We start from the raw sequence: 26,510 nt of genomic DNA, 5'->3' as shown, positions 1-26,510 counted from the left end.
CAAATTTCAAGTTTCTATCCGTAGCGGTTTCGGCTGGGCGATGATGAGTGAGTGAATCAGTTTTAATCTGTCAGGAAGTTTCAGGGCCAGACTGTGTGCCGGACTTAGATTCGAACTCGGGGCCTTTGCTTTCGCGGGCAAGTGCTCTACCAACTGAGCTATCCAAACACGACACACGACCACTCCCCACAGCCTTAATTCCGCCAGTACCTCGTCTCCTACATTCCAACTTCACAGAAGCTCTCTTGCGAACCTTGCAGAACTTGTAGAGCACTTGCCCGCGAAAGGCAAAGCTACTGAGTTCGAGTCTCCGTCCGGCACACAGTTTTAATCTGCCAGGAAGTTTCATATCAGCGCACACACTGCTGCAGAGTGAAAATCTCAGTCTGTCCCCATTTCACTCCCCTTAGGGGTTGGTTTTCCAAAAACAGTGAAACACGTTTTTTCTTTCATTTCCAAACAAGATGACACACACCAGTTTTCATATATTTAGCTTCAAAAATGCTTTCACAATGAAATATTTCCATAAAACACTTCACCGCGTATTTCACCCAACCTGCCTCCCTTGCAGAACGAGTAGTGAAGTGGAAGTCTATATGAGTGGTAAAAGGCAGTTACTTAGTTGTGTTCATACTTAGGCGCAGCGTAAAAGTGCAAACGATGCATTTAGTGCGCCGTTTTACCCAATACGTGGTTGTTTTAAAATTATCAGTGTTATTTAGAATACAGTTCAAGGAAAGACAAACCTACGTTTATAGCACCTGTATACTTATGTCGACTGGAATATTCTCTTAGTATTTTATCCCTGCTATCTTCAGAATTTCGGTCAGTGGAAGGCTATTTACAACTTGTATAGAAACCAGACCGCAGTTTTAATGGTTGAGGGACATGAAATGGAAGAGTGGTCGAGAAGGGAGTGAGCCTTTTGTATGTTCATCCTTTTAGCAGGAGGTCTCTGGGACGACGACCGTTTACTATCGTGACAAAAAATAGAAACACCTACAGCCATCCTTATGATTTTAATTTATTTTGTGCAGCATCAAAGACAGCCTGAAGGTGACGCAATGGAGTATTGAAACTGGTAGCGACAAAATAAATTAAAACGGCTGTAGGTGTTTCTATTTTCTGTCACGAAGACTGTAGCCTGTCCACTACGCTACTCAATCTGTAAACTGAGCAAGCAGTAAATGAAACCAAAGAAAAATTTGGAGAAGGAGTTAAAGTCCAGGGAGAAGAAATAAAAACTTCGAAGTTTGCCGATGATATTGTGATTCTGTCGGAGACAGCAAAGAGTTGGAAGATCAGTTGAGCGGAATGGACAGTGTCTTGAAAGGAAGATATAAGATGAACATTAACGAAAACAAAAAAAGGATAATGGCATTTACATTTTCCATTCATCTAAATTCCATGTGGCTAGGGGCTCCCGTCGGGTAGACCGTTCGCCTGGTGGAAGTCTTTCGAGGCGACGCCACTTTGGCGACTTACGTGTCGATGGGGACGAAATGATGATGATAAGGGCAACACAACACCCACTCCCTGAGCGGAGAAAATCTCCGACCCAGCCGGGAATCGAACCCAGGCCTTTAGGTATGACATTCCATCGCGCTGACCACTCAGCTACCAGGGGGTGGACACTTAGACGAATTAAATGAGCTGATACTGATGGAATTAGATTAGGAAAACGAGACTGAAAGTAGTGGACCAGTTTTGCTATCTAGATAGCAAAATACCTGATTATGGTCGAAGTAGATAAGATATAAAATGTATACTGGTAATGGCAAAAAACGTGTTAGTGAAGCAGATAAATTTGCTAACATCGAATATAGACTTAACTTCAGGAAACACTTCCTGACTCTTATTTGTCTGGATTGTAGCAAAGTATGGAAGTGAAACATGGATTATAAACAGTTTAAACAAGAAGAGAATAAAAGCTTTTGAAATGTGATGCTATGGAAGGATGCTGAAAATTAGATGGGTAGATCAAGTAGCTAAAGAGGAGGTACCGAACAGAATTGGGGAGAAAAGAAATTTGTGGCATAACTTGACTAAAAAAAGGGATCGATTGATAGGACACTTTCTGTGTAATCAAGGGATCACCAATTTAGTACTGGAAGGGAACTGTGGAGACTAAAAATCGTTGATGGAGACCAACAGATGAATACACTAAGCAGATTCAGAAAGATGTAGGTTGCAGTAGTTATTCGGAGTTGAAGAAGCTCGCATAGGGGAGAGTAGCAAGGAGAGCTGCATCAAACCAGTCTTCGGACAGAAGACTGCAACAACAAAAAACCGGATCCTAAAGCTTTAATACATGAGAAACTTTTTTTCCTACTTTATGAAGGGCCATAGGGAGAATACGTGTCACGTACGTTTGAAATTATGAGTTTGTTGGAAGTCTCAAAGTGCTCTCATTGTCAAATACAAGGTGAATATAGTTGGAAAATGTGTATACGTCTTGAGCCGCCGAAATTACCCAACTCTCGTACTTGAGAAATTATGCTGAACCTTTAACGTAAGATTATACCCACGGTACATGAGGACAGCATTTTGAATTTTAGAAGTCCGTTAACAATTACGTAAAATACCGAAAATGACATGTCTGTTAAATAACCTGTAATTGATACCGGGTGTCCTGTGGACTATTTCCGGCTTTTACTGATGACTTAATCAGGAAATTCTTGGTAAGCGGTCAATAGCCCTTTAGTGTCTGATTTAAGTTCATGCATAGAAACAGAGGGGAACATAGCAACCCTGAGGATAAGCAACTTAGTATAGAGTTGACATTGTCCGCCACTCGTGGTCTCGCGGTAGCGTTCTCGCTTCCCGAGCACGGGGTCCCGGGTTCGATTCCCGACGGGGTCAGGGATTTTTCCTGCCTCGAGATGACTGGGTGTTGTCGTGACGTCTTCATCATCATCATCATCATCATTCATCACCATTACGGTCGGAGGAAGGCAACGGCAAACCACCTTGCCTAGTAAGGCGGTGCGGATCTCCCGCATCGTTCCCCCACGCTCTGTAAAGAAGCATGGGACTTCATTTCCATTTCCATAGAGTTGACATTACCAGAGCCATCTTACCTCAAATGGTGTAATAGCAGCCGTTCATTCCTTCCGTGTCGAACTTTTATGTCGTGTTGGAGCATCAAAGCGTATCCACAGTACCACGGCGGAAGGAGCAGCATGCGGGAAAGCAGGCCACGGTCTTAACACAGACTCTCCTATCGTCTAGTGAAGTGCAGTGTAAAGCCGTAGTATTACCATTCCATCCACTATGCCGTCGAATTGATGGCCACTGCCTAGGCTAATAAGATTTTATGTCAGACGTATCTCCAACAATACTTTAATAACGTAGTCCCAAATTCGAAATTCTGCGTTCATAACTTTCCATTGAATGCACGGTGGTCGTACAGTGCTGAGGGATGGCACACTTCATGGGTTTCAAAAGGCGAGAGCAACGTTGGCATTCTACGCCACGTCTCTCCATTGTATGTCTGGTCTGAAAAATCACATAAAACTGAAAATAAATTCCAGTAGCAAGACCCCAATTTAACGTCTTACAAGAAAAATTTGATTTTCAGCATTTCACATATTTATAGACTGTGTTTATATTGCTGTCGTAATGATCTCAGTAAGAGGTGTGATCTTACGTAACAGGTTTAGCACGACTGAAGCATTAAACTAAGGCAGCGTAACTCAAAGCATGTGAATCACCCAGGCTACCCTCATACAGTGTTCCAGAATCAGAGCGCTTTGCGACTTCCAACTGACTTTTCTCATAATTTCGAACTACTCCGATACTTTTTTCTCGCCGAAAATTCCCTCTAAGTAAAGAAAGGAAAAAATCTGTATCAGTTACTATGTTTTCGCTGTTCGGGGAGTAATATGCATGACTTTCTAATTTATTATTTCTTTGCTAATAACTGTATTCACAACCCGTTTTTCAGACACAATACAAGTATGCGACTGGACGTGCCTCCAAACTGGAATCATAGTGCAAGATAGTTTAGCAGATATGTCGTCGTAAAATATTAGATGCGAGAAAAACTAGCTTTCCATAAAATGGAGTGCATATTACCCACATTATTGTGATGCATTGTTACATAACGAGAGCTCGATTATCAATTCACAATTCACAGCTTCCCTGCACATACGAAGCATATTCATGAAATAATTACTTTAACTTAAAACTATCAACTTACGAAACGTCCAATGAATACCCATTCAGACAGTTCACAACTTTCCTGCAAATAAATACCATATCTCTGTGATTTCTAGTTACAAATACACGGCTATTAATCCGCTACCCATGTTTCAACTGCGAGTATAGAACCAGTATGTGGTGTCCTAGCCAAACTGGTTTTCTCCTATGAGTTGAAACGTAACTTCTTCACAAATCATGTACATTTAATCACTGTTCTCATAGGCTCAGCAAGGGGAGTTCTTACCCCCACCTAGAATGGGATGTAAACTTTTTATTATTTTCAGAATTCTCGTGTATTTCTAGAAATGATTGGCACTGATTTTAGCGTTGCTGAATCCAAGATTATTCTGGCTGTAGCAAATCACCGGGGTGTTTGGTTGTCACTTTGTTAATGGGCAATTATTCTGTTTTTCGTGCCGTGAATTTATTTTGCAATCTTGGGGCACGTGAAACTCTACGGAACATTTCCCAAATTAAGGACCCGATATTATCCCTGTCGTTTCCATGTACAGCCGTAACGAATTGCAGCAGTATAAATAAGGTTGCCATCCCACTCGATATATGGGGACCGTCACCATGACGGACCTTCTTGTCCCGACATCCAGACAGGACCTAATTCTGTCCCAGTTTTACAAAATGCTGTTACCACCTTGCCTTAAGTTATGGAGTAACGCCATCTGTTGGCGCAGCCTCAATTAGTAAAAGTCAACACGTTTATTTTGACAAGATCGTCTCACACATGGCGTTGCATATTGCGTGCCCTGTATCGACGATGGAAGCACCTTCTACATCTAGCGCCACTGTTTGAGAAAATACCATATTTTTCCAGTGGTACGTGGCTGGAACTATTTAAGCAGCGCCACGCGAAAGAATCGGGCAGTTCTCGAGTGAATAGCAATCTGATAAGACGGTTATTTCTATACGTAATACGAACAAAGAGTGCAAGTTAGTAACGCTTGAAGTTTTTACTGCGTGAAGTGAACAATAACGTGTACTTCTATGACTATACTGTTACTGCCGACTGGTTCCTGTCTAATGAACTTATCATAGCTTACGAATATGCCTTAGGATGGAAATAGAAAGTGCCACTTTTCGGATGATTACACAAAAGAGTGGTCTTCTGTCAACAAAAGACGCACGGAGCAGGAAGCGTTGTGTGTGATATGTAGATGTTTCGTTTCAGTAACTCGTGGAGGTAAGGCAGATATGAGGCATCACATTTCTACCAAGAATCATACAAATAGATTCGACATCAAGGTATATTTCTACTTTCATGATTAAAGAAGATACCCAGGAAGAATTTCTCGTTGCTGCTGCAGAACTAACAACAGCTTATAACGTTGTCAAGCATCAATCCTTCAGCTCTCTCGACTGTACCGCAAAACTGATTTCCGCAGTGTATCTTGACTCCAAAGTCACCGCATAGCAGTCTACAGACAGGACCGAAACTACAGCGATTGTTAAAAAGCTCGCACCGCACTCTGTGTCCGAATGCATAAAACAACTGAAATACGTTTCATTCTACGACACAGGCAATGACGCATTGAACCACAACTCTGAAAAGATGTTCTTTCTTTTTCATTTAATTGCTTAATACTTTACTAAAACTGCTGAAATTCAACAGAAGCTAGTGAAGTTTGATTCGCTGAATACGAAACATCGGAGACAAGTGCAAAGTTTTATCCTGACCTTGAAAGACAAATGCAGATTCCATTAGACAAATTAATCCCTTTTTGTGGAAACAGTATGAATACCAACTTCGGAGCGCTTCATTAACATGGCCAGCGGAATTCGTTCCAGCAGATTAAAGAACTAGGAAAAAATATACAAGGAATTGGATGCTCTGCCCATATTCTCGACAATACTACTCAGAAGAGCTAAAAATCGGATACACCTACCTAATGGCACGCAGAAATGTAGCAACATGGCGTGGCATGGACTCGAATAATGTCTGAAGTAGTGCTGGAGGGAACCGACACCATGAATCCTGCAGGGCTGCCCATAAATCTGTAAGAGTACGATGGGGTGGGGATCTTTTCTGAACAGCACGTTTTAAGGCATCCCGATATGCTCAATAATATTCAGGTCTGGGGAGTTTGGTGGCCAGCGGAAGTGTTTAAACTCGGAAGAGTGTTCCTGGAGCTACTCTGTAGGAATTCTGGACTTGTTCATTGTGCATTCCGACGGACTAGGACAGTTCCAGCAGGACAATGCGACACCCCACATGAATGGATGCAGGTGATCAGACAGGATGCTTAGGTACACGTCACCTGTCAGAGTAGTATCTAGACGTATCAGGGGTCCCATATCATTCCAACTGCACACGTCCCACACCATTACAGAGCCTCCACCAGCTTGAACAGTCCTCTGCTAACATGCAGGGTCCATGGCTTCATGACGTTGTCTCCATATCCGTATACATCCATCCGCTCGATGCAATTCGAAACGAGACTAGTTCGACCAGGCAACATGTTTCTAGTCATCAACAGTCCAATGTAGGTGCTGACTGGCCCAAGCGAGGCGTAAAGCTTTGTGTCGTGCAGTCATCAAGGGTACACGAGTGGGGCTTCGGCTCCGAAAGCCCATATCGATGAAGTTTCGTTGAATGGTTCGCATGATGACACTTGTTGATGGCCCAGCACTCAAATCTTCAGCAATTTGCGGAAGGTTTGCACTTCCGTCACGTTCAACGATTCTCTCCAGTCGTCGTTGTCCCGTTCTGCACAATCTTTTTCCGGCGGCAGCGGTGTCGGAGGTTTGATGTTTTACCTGAGTCCTGATACATTCGTGAAATGGTCGTATTGGAAAATCTCCACTTCATCGCTACCTCGGAGATGCTGTGTCCCATCGCTCGTGCACCGACTATAACACCACGTTCAAACTCACTTAACTCTTGATAACCTGCCACTGTAGCAGCAGTAACCGGTGTAACATCTGCGCCAGATACTTGCCTTATATAGGTGTTGCCGACCGCAGCGCAGTATTCTGCCTGTTTACATATCTCTGAATCTGAATACGCATGCCTGTGCCAGTTTCTTTCGCGCTTCAGTGTATATCAAAGTGTTGCTGCAGACTTAACCGACGGAAATAATCGTCATGAAAATATTTCATAATTTTTCAGTATACATGATAAGTACATAAAAGTAGAAAGAGTTCTGCTTACACGATGGTGTCAATCATCATGTTCTTCTATCTCACTCAAAAACAAGATGGCTGTTGTTAATGCCCGCAACTGAGAGAATTCTTAAGCCTTGAATTCCATTAATACAATTTTTGGACGGTGAAGACAGGTCACCTAAAACAATTTCAGATTTTTTGAGTAGTCCTATCAGCGAAATTTACTTCATGTTTCTGCAGTCAAACTCGGCTCTTTAAAATATATATATATATTAATCGTGGAGAAGAATAAAGTATCGATAACTGAAATAAGAAATACATTCATTAATCGACACTCAAAGACGTCTGAATGAAAGGAAGACTGCAAATGTTATTGGCATGCAAACCCAGATAATTATTTCTTGATTAGGGTTCCCATTCTTTAATTTGTTCTAATTTAATTTTATTTCGAAGTTTGAGGTAGACAGAATGGTTCTCTATACCGTAGCATTTGACTAGTTCGAGAAATGGGCTTTCTGTTTTAATAAATATCAAGTATTTGATTCGATCTGAAACCTCAGATTGGGTGAAGATTTAAAACATTATTATATACCTGACTCAAAATATTGTGAATACATATATTCGTGAAAATAACTGTCGCCTGAAGTACTCTACATGAAGGGCTTTTTAGAAACTAAGCGTGACTCGAAGAATGGAAGTCTACACACTCTGTGGAGGAAAAGTGTACTTATTTTCTTAAGCAAACCGAAAATCATTGAACGCAAATGCCAACGGCTAAAATCACGCGAGTATTTGTTTTCTATTCCCGCACTCAACGCCACTGTGGAAAGAGTACTTTCGCTGATGTCGGACCAGTGGACTGAGGAAAGAAACTGACTGCTGTCAAGGACTGTGGAATCAATGCCACACTGCCATTTAACGACAAACTAACTTGCACGGATTTTTATAAACACTTAAAAAGTAAAAAAAAGACTTGCTGGAAAGGTGAAATCTTTCGAACATTATAGTGTACCAACTACTTCGGCCGCAACAAATTCCATGTATTTCATTTCTAAATATAAAGTGATTATGTTAAATAAAATTTTTACTTCATTTCTACACCCCCATCTCAGAGCGTCCCGACGAGGCCCCAGATAGATATGACAATCCTAGGCATGAATCAAGTATTTAGGTGTTGAGGTATATACCCATTGTTTCCTGACTACATGCTACTGGTGTACATCGTACAAAACTATCGCAGCATCGGAGTCGAGGGAACCAAGGTCTATGATAAGGATTAGTTATCGATAACCGGTATTTTTCGGTATCTTTTGGCCTCGGTTATAACAGGTATTTTTATTTGTTACTAATAACTGGGAAAAATACTGAAGTATCAGTTAGCCATAGCAGCAGTGTAAATTTTTGTTTTTAAATAAAGACGCGTTAATTTGCAGACAAGCACGATTAAAAGCTAGCTCTCGGCCACAGCCTTCATCAGCAAAAACGACACACACACCACTCACACACACAAGCACACCTCATGCACACACGACCGCCAACTCCAGCACCTGCAGTCAGAATGCCTGTCTGCAACTTAACATGTCTTTTCCTGCATTGTTGGTATTCCTACCTGGAGTTTCCCATTGTTTGTTTTTAAATAAATCTTTTTTTGGAAAACGAGTAGTTTTTATTCATACATTTTCCATTGTTTTGAAATACTGCATTATTGTAGAAAATGAGAGAAGTGATCAGCGCTATTTTAATAATACCGCCGACAGAAACGACCAACAAACACATGGCATAAGAATTGGTACAGCATTGCTGAGACAGTAATGTCCCTGTTGCCATGTGTCGCGGCTTAACGTAAACGTGTGTGCGTGCAGTGTAGAAGACTTACCCCCACCTGGTCTATATGCTAGTTTCTCCCTGTCGTCACCGGACATCAATCCTATTGGAGAACGGCACCAATCCTAGAGTCCCATCCACGAACGATGGCGGTTCACACAGGTCAAGGACGGCGATTGCATTGTTGCCGGTTACAAGTGGCTAGAGATGAGCAAACTGAAACACGTTACTGTTTCGAAACAAATGAAACAGTACAATTTAATGTTTCGATACGCTGTTTCGAAACAGTGAAACAGTTTGTGTTTTGTAATCTAATAAACCTAGACATTTTATCATCTTGAATGTGTACAGTATAGGTATGTCCATATAAACACTAATGAGGTGCGAGAACGTTAATCATATCGCAGAAAGTATGAAACTATCACTTAGGCGTCTTGGCAGTTTCGTATTTCCTGCAGCAAATGCGCTGCTTTCGTGTCGTGTGACTTTCATACTTTTCAATTGGCTGAGGACAGCCATAGCTGAAGACAGAAGAACCACCACGAACGGAACTGGAGATGGGAGCGAACTGCAGAAACAACAGATATGCTACTGGGATTCCCACATTCCGCTAGTATGGTAATATACCCATCCTGCTAATTCCCATACACACAAAGGGAATCATTGTGGATAATAGGCACAGTGACTATAGACTCACAAATAATGCTAAATAATTCGAATAAATAACAAAATATAACAGAAAAAATTTTGTCTTTCAAGGTGTTTCGAACCGTTACTATACATTCACCATGCTTCCCAGCCCTTCCCGTTCACCATTACACTATCAGCGATAAGTCAAACAGATTGCTTGCAATTATACCTTCATTAAATTTATGTATATGTATAATAACTGTCACTCTACGCCTTTTTTTTATTCAAAATGTTCTAGACTTACTTGCGTTTCTTAATATGATTACTGTACTTGAACAGAGAAAAGTATGTTATAAAAAAAAGTGTAATTTAACTGAATGATTTTCACATATTTATTATTTTGAATGTGAATAGTATGCGTTGTTTTACTGTTTGGTTAATGTTTATAAAGCAAATGTTACGCCATTTCGGAATAGGACAGTCATCTAGAAACGAAGCTTTATTTTCGGATATCTTAAGCTTCATGCTATTGCTTGTCAAAACGATTTCGACACTCTTGAAAGTGTTTCACGAAGTGGTATGTTGTGTTTCAGTACCTGTGCCGAGCCCGAATCTCGTCCGACACAGAGCGGAATGAAACATCACTGTTTCGATACAATCAGTCCGTTCCAAGCACAGGTGGACTGAACCAGCCTTATTTTGAAACAACGATACAGTTTCTGTGTCTGGCTCGAGATCGAATCTGGTCCGGATATCCGAGACAGGGGCGGAATGAAACACCACTGTTTCCAAACAGTGAACCACAGCCGTTCCGAAACACTGAAACAGTTCCACGTATCGATACACTGTATCGAAACATAGAAACAGTGGCCAAGTCTACAAGTGGCAGTTGCCGTATTCGCATACACGTGCTTTGCACCTGATGCAAGCGAGAGATATAATTTGCAGGATACACGCTTTCTAGTGCAGAATTAGTCTCCTACCACCACCATCAACCATGAAAACTCGAAACAAATGGAATAAAAATTCGTTAAATAACTCGCTACGATCGCGTATGATGCTCGCATTGCTTACAACATTCACAAATGGTTCAAATGGCTCTGAGCACTATGCGACTTAACTTCTGAGGTCTTCAGTCGCCAAGAACTTAGGTTAGTTAGGTTTAATTAGTTCTACGGACATCACACACATCCATGCCCGAGGCAGGACTCGAACATGCGACCGTAGCGGTCGCTCGGTTCCAGACTAAAGCGCCTAGAACCGCACAGCCACTCAGGCCGGCTAACATTCACAGCACAGCGCTGAGAACACTGCTGAAGACTCATTGGCTGACGGAGTACGCGCGACGTAAGTGCATAGACCGAGGCTAAATTCGAAAGCCACCGTCCGTGACTACATCTATAGTGTGGAAATACTTTTGTGAAGTGACACAAGAACGAAGTACAATACTTCATTTACTTTAGAATGATTGAAGATCTACGAAATAATAAAAGAGGAACGATATTATGGTAACCGTAATAAATCAAAAACTTAACAATAATTTGTAGTATAGAATAAGAATAGAAAGTAGCTGATCTGCTCTCTGTGCCTACATAATATACCTTTGTCCGCTTGTAGCCCTTGAAAAAGGACAAACCAACGTGCAAAATACGAGCTCTTCAACCTCAGTCTTCATCCTTTAGCGCTGGCTATTTATAATGTCCAAATAGTGGTATGATCCTAGATTACATAATTTTTGAACTTAGTTTCATAAAATTAGAATCAATAGGATAAAACTAGTAATTTTTCGTAGTATTCAACCACTTAACACAGTCCGACCATTGATCACTGATTTTCTCGACATAAGTTTTCTTTTATTGCCTATTCATTATTTTGATACTATTTATCTTGAAACTGAGGAAGTCAACTTTTTCCTACATATATTACAGGAAATAACAGAAATAAAAACTTAACTCAGTTATTTCAAAATTTGAGCGGTCAGGTGTCCGTGGCACTGACGTTGTAATAAATCGATATAACGGAAAACCAGTTGTACCAATGATAACCACCATCCCCAATATGGATGCGCGACAGTATCTCCTGTTAATATCTGCTCATCCGTAATTTAAGAGAAACGTTATTCATTGTCTCTTAGCGCTTCTCTGCACCCTTGCAACTCACTGCTGTGGCTAACAATTAAGCATTATTCTCATCGGTATCTCACAGAATAATTTGTTAGTTGTCATGAGTTTAAATGTACGTTCGAGTTCAAAATGTTTCTTGTGCTGTATGTGCGTCCTGTGATACGATATAGAGTTCCTCCCGTGTGCTAAAAAAAATTAAAAAAATAAATAAATAAATAAAAATAAGGTGATAAAAAACTTCATCACGAACTATTTTGAACTGCAAAAAAAGACGCTTATCTTCACAAATTAAAACTAATTTATGCTGAAATGGTGATGTCATTAACACTACCCTCTCATCATGTGGTGCTTTAGATAAAACTGAAAATATATTGTTATGAGAACCAACTGGTATCCCACATTCAGCTAGGTCTACTAATAGCGGCCGTGAAATAATCACAAATCCACACCCAGGCACTTGACCTAATACGTTAACATCCTCCATAATAAATGAAATTGTACAGAAAGGCCCTACTAAAATTGAAAATTTTCTTCCCTTCTCGTATTAAAGTTAAAAATGAATTGTAAATTTTTATTATGTAACAACTCTATCCAATGGAGAAAAAAGGGATCGAAAATGGATTGTGTATTCGAAATGTACCAAAAACGTTCTTTGTTGCTGTTGTTAAATTTTTCGATCTTCTGCAAACAAGCTGTCAAGTGACAGACTGTTCATGGCCTGTAAGCCGATCTCCTAAATGAACCCAGTCTCAATCATTTGTCCACATACACTGCAAAAAGATGCTGACAGTGTGAGACAGTTGAAACAAAAAAGTGGTAGTTATCGAAGTGAACTACTAGAAAGAGAGAAGCGACGTTGGTTTTGGCTCTAAACAGAATTATACGCGCCATCAGGTATCTGGCTCAGCATAATATGGCCTTCAAAGGAGCCAGCTACATGCTCTATCAATATAATAATTGCAATTTTCTTGGTTTGATCCGAATGATTGTAGAATTTGACCCTGTTTTGCAGAAAAATTTAATCGCGGTTAAAAACTTAAGAAATTCCTGACCGCTCTTGTGTACAAAAACATTCAACATTAACTCATAAATTTGCATGCACTCAAAGTACAAAACAACACTGAAAAATATTTACTTTCTTCTAGAAAATTAACAGTCATCCCTCATTGTACTCTTGATACAACCAAAAATGAACAAATGACATTGTTTGTGTATTCTTATAGGTTTACAAACTTAACAATGACTGTAGACTTTATGGATGTCTCTTCAACAACAGGAGAAAGTTTGCCTAAAACCCGTTTATCGAAAGTAGACCAACTAGGTCTCGATATTCGTAGCTGCGGAGGCCAAAGTTACGAAAATGGTACAAATATAGATGGTAATTGAAGTGGTGTTCAAACCAGAATCCCGATGTAATCCAAGAGCATTTTATGTGCCATGTGCTACCTGGAATATTAATCTTGTGTTATCAGATGCGGCAAAACGCACAGCAAAAGCAGTTACATTTTTTCGTGTAATTCAAAGAACATACACTGTTCAATAAGATTTCCGCTCTCTGAGAGGATGCACCAAAAACAGAGTACCAAAGTTAACAGTGAGGAAGCTCTCAGAACCTCGATGGGAAAGTTGGGTGGAGAGTGTCGACGCTATGACGTACCAATCAAGAGAAGTCACAGATGCCCCTCTTGAGATGAGCAATAGCATTGATGAATTGAAAACGAAGAGCGAAGCACACTTTCTTGCTGTGAACGAATTAGATAACTTCTAGTTTATTGACGGTGTTGTCATACGGTATGAGCTTCTCTTTGCAAGTAAGGCCCTTCAGGCAGAAAACATGGACGTGAAATTAGCAACCAAATCGCTCGAAGGTTAAATAAAGTTTAAGCGAGAATTGCCGTGAGGAAGGTTTTCTTTAACGCGCAGTAACTACGAAAGTGATAGCTCAAACTTTACAGATTGGTTTCTTTTCTGCCAGTTCTCTTTTGTTCAAATTTTGCCCAATTTGATTGTAAAAGTGACGATGTACTTTGCAGGCCACAGCTTCCAGAGGAGAATACGTAGCTGATTTTTTTCTACCCTGTCGTTGACACAGTATTATAAGTTTGAATATTTCGGAATACTTAGCCAGTTGCCCAAACTTTTGTTTCAGTTTTTTTCACCAAAAAGTTTAAGACACTTATAGGATGAACTGAAAACGCTATGAAATAAACGTGTGAGAGAGCTAAGTATAAAAGGTAAGTGGTGAATACTCAAAAGTTGTTGCGTCAGAGACAAAGTGAACAAGAATATGAAAACTTCAGTGCTAATATTGAAATACTTAAATGAAATTGGAAACCCATAACCCAACAATTACTAATAACCATGCCAGTGACTGTCGCTTCCAGTGCGAGAAACTTTTCATATCGAAGCTGATCAAGAATTACGAGAGGCGCTCAGAAACATTTTTCCCTGAAAGGTTGGTTTTATTTAGGATTTCAGTACACCATATTATACTCCACACTTCTGGCTGCAAAAGACTGATTTAACTGTAGGATCTTGGAAAAACATTTCGTATTGTGTTGATTAAACGGGACTCTTTTTGCCTTGCTTCGTGAAACTTTATTAGGACTTTAAGCCCATTTTCGAATACAGAACTATTTCCGAAGATGGAAACCACGTGCAGGTAAATGCATGTCAACTTCTTAATCTACGAAATCTCGCCTTAAACTATAAATGTTGCCTATTTTGACGTTTATGTTTGCATCGAACAACTTTATGACATTTAATATGGCAGTGTTTACTCAAGCTATGAATAAGCGAACTGGTGTACAGTTGTGTGCAGAGGAATGAGTATTTGTGTGATTATTTATTTATGAACGATGGCACAAAGGTTCCCCTTCTAGTTGCAACATTTTCTAAAATCGGTGAATAACTGAAGTAAGTCAAATGCTGGAAACAAGTGAATTCCAACTGAATGACCGCGAACGATACGTCGTGAAGATTGGCGAAGCGCCGCAACTGACCTCGTACACCCTCCCTGCCTCCCACATGCACGGCCCGTGCAATTGTTGGCCAGTTGATACTCCTGCATTCCTTGTTGAGTATGTTGCAATTGAGACATGCGGAAAATTTTTAGATACATAATAAAATGTAATAAATCATTACTGGAATCACTGGATAATATACATGCTATAAAATAACGACATGAGTAAAAGTCTGTTCTTCTGCACTCCACGATTTGGGAAGGAAAAATACGTATTCCGACTTCACACTCAGAGTTGTTCCCATCTTTTCCTGGGCGTTTCCGACTCTCTTCTTCGTTGTGGCTTATTAGCCCTATCCGTTTTGGCAATCTGTCTTCATTTATTGTGTTAATACCTTCTTTCGTTCTTCTTCTGTATCGTCCACTCTCTCTAATATTCTAAACATTAAGTTCTGTTCTTCCGTGTTCATTACGTATTGGGTCTAACATTTCTTGAAATCCTCATTTCCGTCCTTTCGGTCTTACTGACGTCCTTCTGTCTCACTCCCATTCATTAAAACTGGTGATGCCTTTATTTACTTTTATTCTCACGCCCTTTCCTGTCTTGTTACTCACCGTCACCACAAATGTGTTCGAAAACGTTGAAACGTAGTTTCAATATACCAGCCTTTATTGTCACTTATTTCAGCAACCAGATAGGAGAAATAAGGGATCTGTTCTGTAGGTTTTGTGTTGATAGTTGTCTTTGAACAGAATGGGAATATTCCCGGAAATGCCATTACTCTAGTTTTAGGTCGGGAGTGTGTTGTACCTAGCAGATAGTGTAGCTAGGAACACGTGTTTTTCTTTTGGTCGGTACTTCAGTCACATGACAAATCTTAGACTCACACGAAGAAATCCTCATTGGAGACCGCCATAAGCAATTTCCGCCATTTTCTATAGTTTTTAGCACTGATAGAATGTTATGTTTCGTGCTGCATTCTTAAATATTTCGCATTGTACACATTTCAGTTGCTGTATAATATACAAGGTGTCTCAAGCTGCCCCTACCGATTTTGTTTTTTGCAGCCCGTAGTGTTACAGCTGGCCTTCAAAAACCATGCGGGAGATTTTCATATTCTCTCGCTCACCACGCGCAAACTACAAATTGTGCAGAAACAATTAACAGGACATTTTTGTAGGAAATTTAAAATAGTTAAATTCTACATTGGGGTACGTTTTCGCTAGAGGCCGTAGTTTCCGAGTTACTCAAGAAAAACGTACAAAGTGACCTTCAAATGCATCCTCAGTCCCACACTCAGCCCCTACCAGTCGGGATTTCTAGTACGCTGGTCACGCCACTCACTCCTACTATTCGTCAGAAATTTGTGACTGCACGAATTATTTCCCCACATTCAGTCTGTCTTTGGTCTTCACTTACCTTCACGTGCCGCGCGGGATTAGCCGAGCGGTCGGGGCGCTACAGTCATGGACTGTGCGGCTGGTCCCGGCGGAGGTTCGAGTCCTCCCTCGGGCATGTGTGTGTGTGTGTGTGTGTGTGTGTGTGTGTGTGTGTGTGTGTGTGTGTGTGTGTGTGTGTGTGTGCCCTTAGGATAATTTAGGTTAAGTGGTGTGTAAGCTTAGGGACTGATGACCTTAGCAGTTAAGTCCCATAAGATTTCACACACATTACCTTCACATGGTTTCCATCGTCGGAAACAGTTCTGTACTCGAAAATGGGCTTTCAAGCCTAATAAAGTTCATCCCTATATTCCACCACTGTATTAGTTGAGCACTTAACAATTGTGTAAATTTCACCTAACAATTTTATGAATTCCAACAGTGCAAAATAAACAAAACAGTTATGTCGTTGCATTCATGTGGCTTTCAGACTACGAATGTACTGTGCTTGCAAGGGTTAAGTTTGGATCGAAATATCAGTGTAGTTAGTTCAAGCGTTGTTGTTGTTGTTGTTGTGGTCTTCAGTCCTGAGACTGGTTTGATGCAGCTCTGCAACTACTGAAAAGGCTGCTGCCCCTCTTCAGGAACCACATGTTTGTCTGGCCTCTCAACATATACCCCTCCGTTGTGGTTGCACCTACGGTACGGCCATCTGTATCGCTGAGGCACGCAAGCCTCCCCACCAACGGCAAGGTCCATGGTTCATGGGGGGAGGAGTAAACATCTACAAAAGTCGTATGATAATAATAATGTTAAGGGTATAGCCGACTATGCTGGTGATGTGATAGCCCAATCAATAGAGACCAAGAAAGGTCGAAAATAATTTTCCCACTGAATTTTATTGCATATTCTATATCCGAATGTGTTCAGTAGCATCGTTCATTTGCTCCAGGGGCATTCACCACACATTGTGTTCCATAAAGGTCTCGTTTCATGCGTTTTGTCTATCACTTGCAATAGTGCTGTTTTATTTTTCGTATATTCGATTTAAACCTATTACTATTAATCTCACACTCCATGCAGCCTTCCCGCATGTGACTGGCTGAACAAGTAATTTTTGAACATCTCGGTAGAAATAGGGTGTTCTGTGTGTAGTATCGCCTCCCATTACATTTGCTGTTTTCGTACCTAAAGCTTCTCGTGCTGTATCTTGTATACCAAAAAACTGAATTGAGACCGCTACACATTATGTTGAGCTCATTGAAACAGATCGTGAAAGCTTTATCGAAAGATGATGAATGTTTGAACTATCTCTGCGAGACATTTCCTCGTCTCCAGACGCATCTTCGGCCTGCAATCTGACCGACTGGACTAGTCTTCAGTGATGAGTCGCTCTTCGAGTTAGGTCTCGATGACCAGCAGAGAAGTGTCTGGGGACGACCCAGATAGTAGTTGAATACCAATTTGACAATCGTCCGCCATACGGCCAGATGTCTATCTTGCCATTTTATTTCATAGCAGGACTCCTCTGGTTTTCATAGCAGGACTCCTTTGATGGCTATACGCGGTACCCTTACAGCACAGGTGCACGTCGCAGACATTCAGCGCCCTGTTTTGTTGCCCTTCATGGCAAGCCATCCTGGGCTTACATTTCAGCAACATAATGCTCGCCCTAACACGGCGAGAGTTTCTACTGTTTGTCCTCGTGCATGCCAAACATTACCTTGGCCAAAAAGGTTGCTGGATCTCTCCACAATTTAGAAAGTTTGCACCAATGTGGGAGGGGTCCTCCAAGCAGCTAGAGATTTTCACGATGTAACGCACCAGGTGGACAGAATTTGGTGCGGTATTCGTCAGGAATTCCAACGAGTAGCTGCCCGAGGTGGACAAACACGTTACTGCCTTCCTCAATTTGTGAAGGTCTTTCTCTTATATGATTAATCCAGTTTTTCTAAAGTTGAAATCGTTTGTCTGTACCAGTACATCATACCGACGACTTCCGTCGCAAACGCATAATTTCTACGGGTTTCACCTTCCCTTCTGCGTTATGACGCTACACATCGGTAATAACCAACAATGAACTACTGAATATTATTCTAAGCATATCAACTGTTGTGGACTGACAAGACAGCCAGTCCACAGTGATGGGTAACCGAAAGGCACGCGCTTAAACTCACGCAGGATGGCGTGAGGTCTGAAACAGGATACGTAATGAATGCTATAAAGAAAAGTACGTAGCTGTTGGAATACTTAACTTTAATCCATCATTTGTATACATCGTTCTTGATGAGACATGCTTCATACGATATCTATCAATTGCTATGGCGCCTTGCTAGGTCGTAGCCATTGACTTAGCTGAAGGCTATTCTAACTATCTTCTCTGCAAATAAACGAGGCTTCGTCAGTGTTGCATCGCTAGCTAAGTCGTCTGTACAACTGGGGCGAGTGCTAGTAAGTCTCTCGAGACCTGCCGTGTGGTGGCGCTCGGTCTGCGATCACTGACAGTGGCGACACGCGGGTCCGACATGTACTAATGGACCGCGGCCGATTTAAAGCTACCACCTAGCAAGTGTGGTGTCTGGCGGTGACACCACATTCCTCCCCCGCAAATCGGCGAACGGTTGTGTTATAAGGCTTCCGCCCGCCGTGGGAGGACCCCATGTTGACGTATGCGACGAGGTGGGAAGCCTAATAACAGGCGAGGCTGTGCCACCCGCAACCTGCCATTCGGTCCGAGGGGATCTAGGAAACGCCTGAAAACCTAGTCCAGGGTGCACGCCAACATGCGGTGTATGCGCCCGTAGAGAGACAGGAGGGGCCGAAGGGTCGACCTCCATCGCGTCGGGGTACCCGACGCGCGAAGACGCCATGTGATCCGGAGCGGGCAAGAGTTCCATGGCGGAGGAGTGCTGGTCACGGGAAGCGATCGGCGGCGCGTGACCCAGGGAGGCGAGGCGCTTGGCGGCTGCAGCGACGCGTCTACTGCGGGCGGCGTCGGCGGGAGAAAGGGCGGCGGCGGCGGCGCGTCGCCATGGGGCAAAATGGAAGGCAGCGTTGGTAACACCTGGGGATGAGGCGAGCCAGTAGATGGGTCCCCAGGGCGCTGACCGGACGGCACCGTCGCTGAAAGCAGACGGGGAGCGGCAGAACCCGTGCGACGACAGAGACGCAGCTGATTGAGATGCCGACACACCTCACCAGTGGCCCCCAAAACCAGATACATAGCGCGGCCGAGGCAGCGAAGAATGCGCCCTGCGAGCCAACGCTGTGAACCGCGATAGTTTCGATAGCATACAACGTCGCCTGGAGCAAAAACAGGAGTCTCCCGCTGCACAGGAACCTGATGCGGCGGATGCAACGAAGACATCAAGGTTCGATGAGGACGACCGTGGAGCAACTCAGCCGGCGAGCGACCATCTCGAGGCTGAGAGCGATACGAAGACAAAAAGAGCAACAACTCTTTCAACTTCAACATCTGTGACTTGAAAGTCCGGACCAATCGTTCAGCGGCACCGTTTGACTGAGGCGAAAACGGCGCGGATGTCAGATGTCGAATACCATTGGCCTTGCAGAGTGACTGAAATTCTGCGGACATGAATTGTGGGCCATTGTCGGAAACAATAGTCTGTGGAAGACCTTCAATGCAAAAGAAAGCGGATAATGCTTGGACGGTGGCAGAAGACGTCGTGGAAGACATCCGGACAACAAAAGGGAAATTACTGAAAGAATCGACCACAACCAACCATCAAGCATTCCAGAATGGACCAGCAAAATCTATGTGCAAGCGTTGCCAAGGGGAAGTGGCTTTTGGCCATGCAAAGAAGTTCCGCGGCGGTGCGGATTGTTGTTCGGCACACGCCATGCAAGAAGAGCACATATTCGTAATCGCAGCATCGATTCCGAACCAAGTACAGTCCTGACGAGCAAGTTGCTTCGTTCGCACAATACCCCAATGTCCTTGGTGAAGAAGCTTTAAGACAGAGGACTGTAACGAACGTGGGACCACGACTCTGGACTGATCATTATCAGAACGCAACAACAAAACACCACGTCGAACAAAAAGTCTCTCCTTGTGAGCAAAAAATCGGCGAACCAACGGATCCTCTATCCATGACTGTGACAAGGGCCATTGCGTAGCAACAAAACGCAAAACCGTAGCAAGGACAGGGTCAGCAGCTGAGGCTGTAGCTACACGACGAAAATCGATCGGAAACGATTCGACCACGTCATCGGTTTCCGAATCAATGAACCTACAAGCAAGTTCGGAGGAATCGAATGCTGTATCCTCACATAGACGAGAAACACTGTCTGAAGGCACAGTCTGGTTCACTGATAGTACCTGATTTACTATAGACAAGTTAAACAACTGAAATAAATCTAAACCAAACAAGTTCACTGCAGAAGAAGAACGAAGGATGTAAAATGACACAAGTTTTGTTTGTCCCTTGTATGTTGCAAGAAGGCTGCACTGTCCTAACACAGGGATCGCGTGACCTGAATATGTAGTTAGCGTAACATTGGCGGCATGCAACGGGGGTGTGCCCAGTTGTTTGTACGTGTCTTTATTGATCAGAGAAACTGCAGCTCCGGTATCGAGCTGGTATGGGATCACGTTGGCATTAATGTCCAAGTCTACAAAAAGTTTATTGTCCTGCTGACGACAAGAGCGACTTTCTCGTGCAATTTGAACTGATACTGGTACAGCAGCACTTGCGACTTGACGCGATTTCCGGCGACGTCGACGCACACTATTTGTGGGACGAACACAGTCACTGTTAGAAGGAGTGGCACTGGGCTGAGTGGAATTAACTACATGAATGTCCATGGGCGAAGGTTCACGAGCCTGAGCGGTCTTGGTTCGATACCGGCGCGAAGCAAAAGGCCTGGCCATGGGCGGAGGTTCACGAGCCTGAGCAGTCTTGGTTCGATACCGGCGCGAAGCAAAAGGCCTGGAATCGTTGTTTTTAGTGTCCGATCTGAGCTTTTTCTGGCAAACACTCTGAACATGTCCTTTTTTATTACAGAAAAAGCAAATAGCTTGGCGTGACGAGCAATTCTCACGCGAATGTCTAGTAGCACACTGCGGGCATGACTTTAGTACTGCATTTGCATGCTGGCGCGGGACACGTGGCTACGCGGACGGGTGCGAGGGCTGTTTACCGTTCCGTGCAGCGCGCCCGGCGGGCCGGTTAATGTGACACACAGCTGGCGAAATTTCAGATGATTCCTGAGCAAAGTCAAGTGTGTCTTGCCTATCCAATATGTCTATCACTTGTTGAAGGGAGGGATTGACTAGTTTCAAAATTTGCTCCCGTATACGAATATCAGAAACGTTCTGTGCAATTGCACCACGTACCATAGTATCTGAATAATTGAGTCCACATTCACACTCAAAAGCACAATCCCTGGTAAGGCCTTGCAATGTTGCAACCCACTCCCGATTAGTTTTACCGGCCGTACGTTTTGTACGAAAGAACGTATACCTTTTTGCAACGACATTGACTGTTTCTTTGAAATATGCATCTAATGCCGACAAAATTTCTTCGTAGGACAGAGTTGCTACGTCGCGTCGGGGAAATAATTTCACTATCACACGGTACGTTTGCACCCCTACACGCGCCAATAAATGAGGCTGCCGCTCGTTACCTTGAATTCTGTACGCGGCGAGATGAAATCCAAGCTGGCGTGACCACTCCGTCCAGGTTTCCACCTCCGCATCGTAGTGCCGAAGCGGGGGTGCACAGCATGTTGTGGCTGCGGTAGCGGTGAAGCGGCGGCTGCCGCATCGGTTTGCATTGCACGTTGACCCTGGACGAGCTGTCCAAGGGCATCCAATAACGCCTGCGTCTGCTGATTCTGCAAGCGATAAAATTCGGACAGTACATCTGGAGAATGTGGCGAAGCCATGACACAAGTAAATTAGAGCAATACGAACGCGAAATCCTCTTTTAAGCCTCGTCGTCAAAAATGTTGTGGACTGACAAGACAGCCAGTCCACAGTGATGGGTAACCGAAAGGCACGCGCTTAAACTCACGCAGGATGGCGTGAGGTCTGAAACAGGACACGTAATGAATGCTATAAAGAAAGGTACGTAGCTGCTGGAATACTTAACTTTAACCCATCATTAGTATACATCGTTCTTGATGAGAGTGCTAGTAAGTCTCTCGAGACCTGCCTTGTGGTGGCCCCTGCCTTGTGGTGGCCCTCGGTCTGCAATCACTGACAGTGGCGACACGCGGGTCCGGCATATACTAATAGACCGCGGCCGATTTAAAGCTACCACCTAGCAAGTGTGGTGTCTGGCGGTGACACCACATCAACTACATTCTTTTGTTAAAAATGGTCTTGTAGTCCGGGGTGATATGTTACAATACAGCATCACCAGTCTATTGCGGTCTAACTGTGTTTGTGAGGCAGTAAACTTCCACAGGGCAGTGACTGCGTCACTGCAATTCACTTTGGAGGTGTGGCGGTGGGGCTTGTGGTCCCATGCCACCCTCTGACGGTGATAGTACTGCATGAGTCAGGCATTTTTTTTTTTATCTTTTAATGGACTTGTGGTCCGGGGTGATATGTTACAATACAGCATCACCGGTCTAGCTGTGTTGGTGAGGCGGTAAATTTCCACAGGGCAGTGACTGCGTCACTGCAATTGACTTTGGGGGTGTGGCGGTGGGGCTTGTGGTCCCGTGCCACCCTCTGACGGTAATCGTGCTATATGTGTCAGGCGGAAGAATTTTGCCTAACATGGGCGGGTGAAGGTGGGACATGTAGTCCCCGCTGTAGGCAGAATTTTCTGTTCTTATTTATAACGCCCAGAAATTCATTCAACTGCGAGTGTACGAGAGCTGCCCAACGTACTTGCGAAACCGTCTTTGTTCAGTCAGGTGAAATGTAACCGTTCACAGGTTACTTACGCTAATCACTAGCCCCTTATAATTTGCTATACTTCAGTTCACACGTTGCTCTCGGCACCTTTTCGGTGGGTCGCGAGACACGACGCCTCCCTGCAGCCGCGTGCTTACAACTCACTCCGAGTCTCCACTATCGGTTGCTTATTCTCGTCTGCCGTACAAGCTCTCATAGCAAAGATTACATATTCAGTTATTGAAAAATCTGTGACCGAAGAGATACACTTGTAATTAATAAGAAAGATTGTACTGTCGAGTTTACTATTATAAAATAAAAAGAGGTAAAAAAGTATTTATAGTAGATACCCGTACATGAGTCGTTAAAATAGCGACTACACTTAGGTGAATTCAAATATCAGACAGCTGGGCTGGCACATGTTCTTTCCAACGTTCTAGGGAAAGCTGAGCATAGGAAAAAAAAAGGACAGTGTCACACGATAACCAGCCACTGCACTTTACCTCAGATAGGGGCGCCTTGTTCCCACTTTAACGAATCTCGTCACATCCGTTTCTTCGACTATAACCGCGTCTAGACAACTGCTCAGAATATCTGTTTCATCACCTGTTTAGCTATCAAGGCGTGTCACCTAATTTTGTAGGGGGAACAGGGAATAAAACAATATGACTTACAAAACTCATAAAAATACTGTAATGTGTCAGGTTTCCTCTGCATTTTGGTTTGCTTTCCAGTGTTGAGTCGACTTATTAATTCTTTTTTATGGTGAAATCTCGTGTGCTTCGTCTTCTGCAGCTTGTAAGTGTTTGTTAAAAGTCATTTTGCTCCACACCACGAACAGAATGAAAAGTATTCAACTGTCAGACCGCCATTCGGGCCCGAGAGTACATCATCAGTGGCGTCCGGTGTACAGGACAAACAAACGATGTATACAATGTTATGAAAAGGATAGTTGCTACTCACCAAATAGCGGATGGAGAGGATAATTGCTACTCACCATATAGCGGAGAAGCTGAGTCGCATATAGGCACAAGAAGAAGACTGGAAAGTGAACTTTCGATCAACAAGCCAAGTCCTTCGTCGAAAAGAAGACACACACAGTTTCTGACTCTCTTTTTCTTGTGTCTATACGTGACTCAGAATTTCCGCTGTATGGCGTGTAGCAACTACCCTTTTCATAACAGAATTACAAAATGGTTCAAATGGCTCTGAGCACTATGGAACTTGACTTCTGGGGTCATCAGTCCCCTAGAACTTAGGTTAGTAAGGTTTAAGTAGTTCTAAGGACATTACACACATCCATGCCCGAGGCAGGATTCGAACCTGCGATCATAGCGGTCGCGCGGTTCCAGCTGTAGCGCCCAGAACCGCTCGGTCACTACGGCCGGCTAACACAATTACATTTCATCCAGGATTTTCCATTGTTTAAACAATGTTTACATGTTGATACATACAAAGCATTAACATTTAGCATACATAAAAAAACAGTCGAAAGGTTACTGATATTACTGATATATTGTGCACGTCCGTATGAAATAACATGCGTGTCAGTTATGCACTCTCTAAGATGTCGAAACTGGTGGGATCTGGTAAAAAATAAACCCAGGGAACATGTGAGGTGTAATTTTAACTATGTCTGTGGGTCAGGATAGCGTCCAGGATGTGTTGTACCCGTGCAGTACCCATGTCGCCAGGCATACACGTCACAACCATGAAACGCCGCACGACCACACTTCCTGGTCACAGTGGACACTGCCGCCACGGAACAAAGACACGGAAGTTCTGGTCGCGGCGAAGAGTCCATGTTACGGGTGTCCTGCAACGCCACTTACATTAAGACGGCCTGCAAACAACATGTTGGGTGTACCTAGAGTAGTTATAACAACAGCAAACGACTAGTGTTTTGTAACGTTGGGCTGAGCTTAGGAATACCTGAATGTTGCACAATTTTTAATGTTTTTTCCGTGAAGTATATTTCAAATTTGTGTCAGTATATGTAAAGGAAATTATGGAACAGGATCGAAAACTGCAAGTTTTTTTTCATTTCCGAATGAAGAACAATACTTTGGGATAGCCCATTTGCATGTTTTCTAGTTAAACTTTAACTATCAGCAAAATAAAAAATATTCCTTTATGATTATACTGTAGTATGAAGTTAAGAACGTGAAGCACTATCTTAAATCTACGCTCACTGCGTTACTGTTTTGGCAGTATTGTTAATAATGATAACAACACATGTCTTAAATTTTGCAATGGGAGATTAAAACTGAACACAAGCATGAAGTGCGTCCACTGCTCAAGATAAACTATACATAAGGAATTAACCTCTTTGGGTTGGCAACGATTCATTACTCGTTGAATTCATAAAAGTTGCAGGACACTAAACGCTAATTTGTTATTGGGTTATGCACGTTAGTACGCATCCTTAAAACAGACTGCCAAGTTTCTTGCATCTTTAAAGCTAGAGCGTTTTCAGAGAGGGTGTTGATATTTAATTTCCACAGTGGGCGACCCCAATATGTCTTTTGCCTGGATAATTTGATGCTGCACCTCACTCCGAGGTGGTCAGAGAAGGCGGCTGGTATCACCTCGATACCACAGACTTTGGTGTCTAAAGTGGGGGTGACATATATTCTGTCGATTCTACTCTGTGTAGCACCAGTGATATATGTGAAGCGAACCAGCGTCGGATATTTTATTTCCCACGCGTCAAACCACTTTATGTTGGTGACCAACGCCTGCAGTTCTTGGGAGAAGTTAAAATTTGGTCGCTGATCCTTTTTATTTGAAGCACAATTAAAATCTGCACCAATGACAATTTCTGCAGGGTTTTCTTGGAGTAGAAATAAAATGTCACTTTTAAAAAAGGCTGCCCTCTCTCGTCTCGCATTGTTGCCTGATGGTGCGTAAAGGTTTATAAAAGTGGTGTTAAAAATTTTGCAGCTAATTCCCCTCTACACTAATGTAAAAGACATTACAATTTTGTAAAAGAATATATGATCCTTTCCAAACATAGGACATCATCGTCAAATGTTACGATATATCATAGCATCTGTGACACCCATATGTTTGTAAGCTCTTTGTATGTACCAAAACATGTGGTGCGTGGTTGGAATGAACTCAGTGACAAATCTAAAGTGTACAGTGAGAACTATTACGTGTGCAACAACGAGGATGCAGTGGGAATGCATTTACATCGATTGGATGAACGTTATAGAAACAATCACTCGAAACCGACGTTTCACGTAAGTCACATGCAACGAAAATCTGCAACGCAACCATCTGTGTGTGGCATGTTTATAATTGTGTTTTATTTATATTTTAGGACAATTAATCTGTAAAAAACACACCAAATGTAGAAAGAAAGCGTGTAAACCGTCTGATGATGAATCGCAACGATTCG

At 42.8% G+C, this 26,510-nt stretch overlaps 1 protein-coding gene across 1 annotated transcript in view; it reads right to left on the bottom strand.

The window, feature by feature from the left end:
- LOC126456930 (uncharacterized) overlaps window positions 1-22,009 on the bottom strand; it is a 29,898-nt gene extending 7,889 nt beyond the window's left edge. The window contains exon 1 of the mRNA XM_050092868.1: window positions 21,886-22,009. Within this exon, the coding sequence (XP_049948825.1) occupies window positions 21,886-21,986 (101 nt within the window). The 5' untranslated portion in view covers window positions 21,987-22,009. The remainder of the gene's footprint in view (window positions 1-21,885) is intronic.
- Window positions 22,010-26,510: the final 4,501 nt, after the last annotated feature.

This window comes from Schistocerca serialis, chromosome 1, assembly GCF_023864345.2.
Source record: "Schistocerca serialis cubense isolate TAMUIC-IGC-003099 chromosome 1, iqSchSeri2.2, whole genome shotgun sequence".
In the NCBI taxonomy this organism is placed as follows: Eukaryota; Metazoa; Arthropoda; class Insecta; order Orthoptera; family Acrididae; genus Schistocerca; species Schistocerca serialis.
This window is presented reverse-complemented; position numbering and strand designations above follow the sequence as displayed.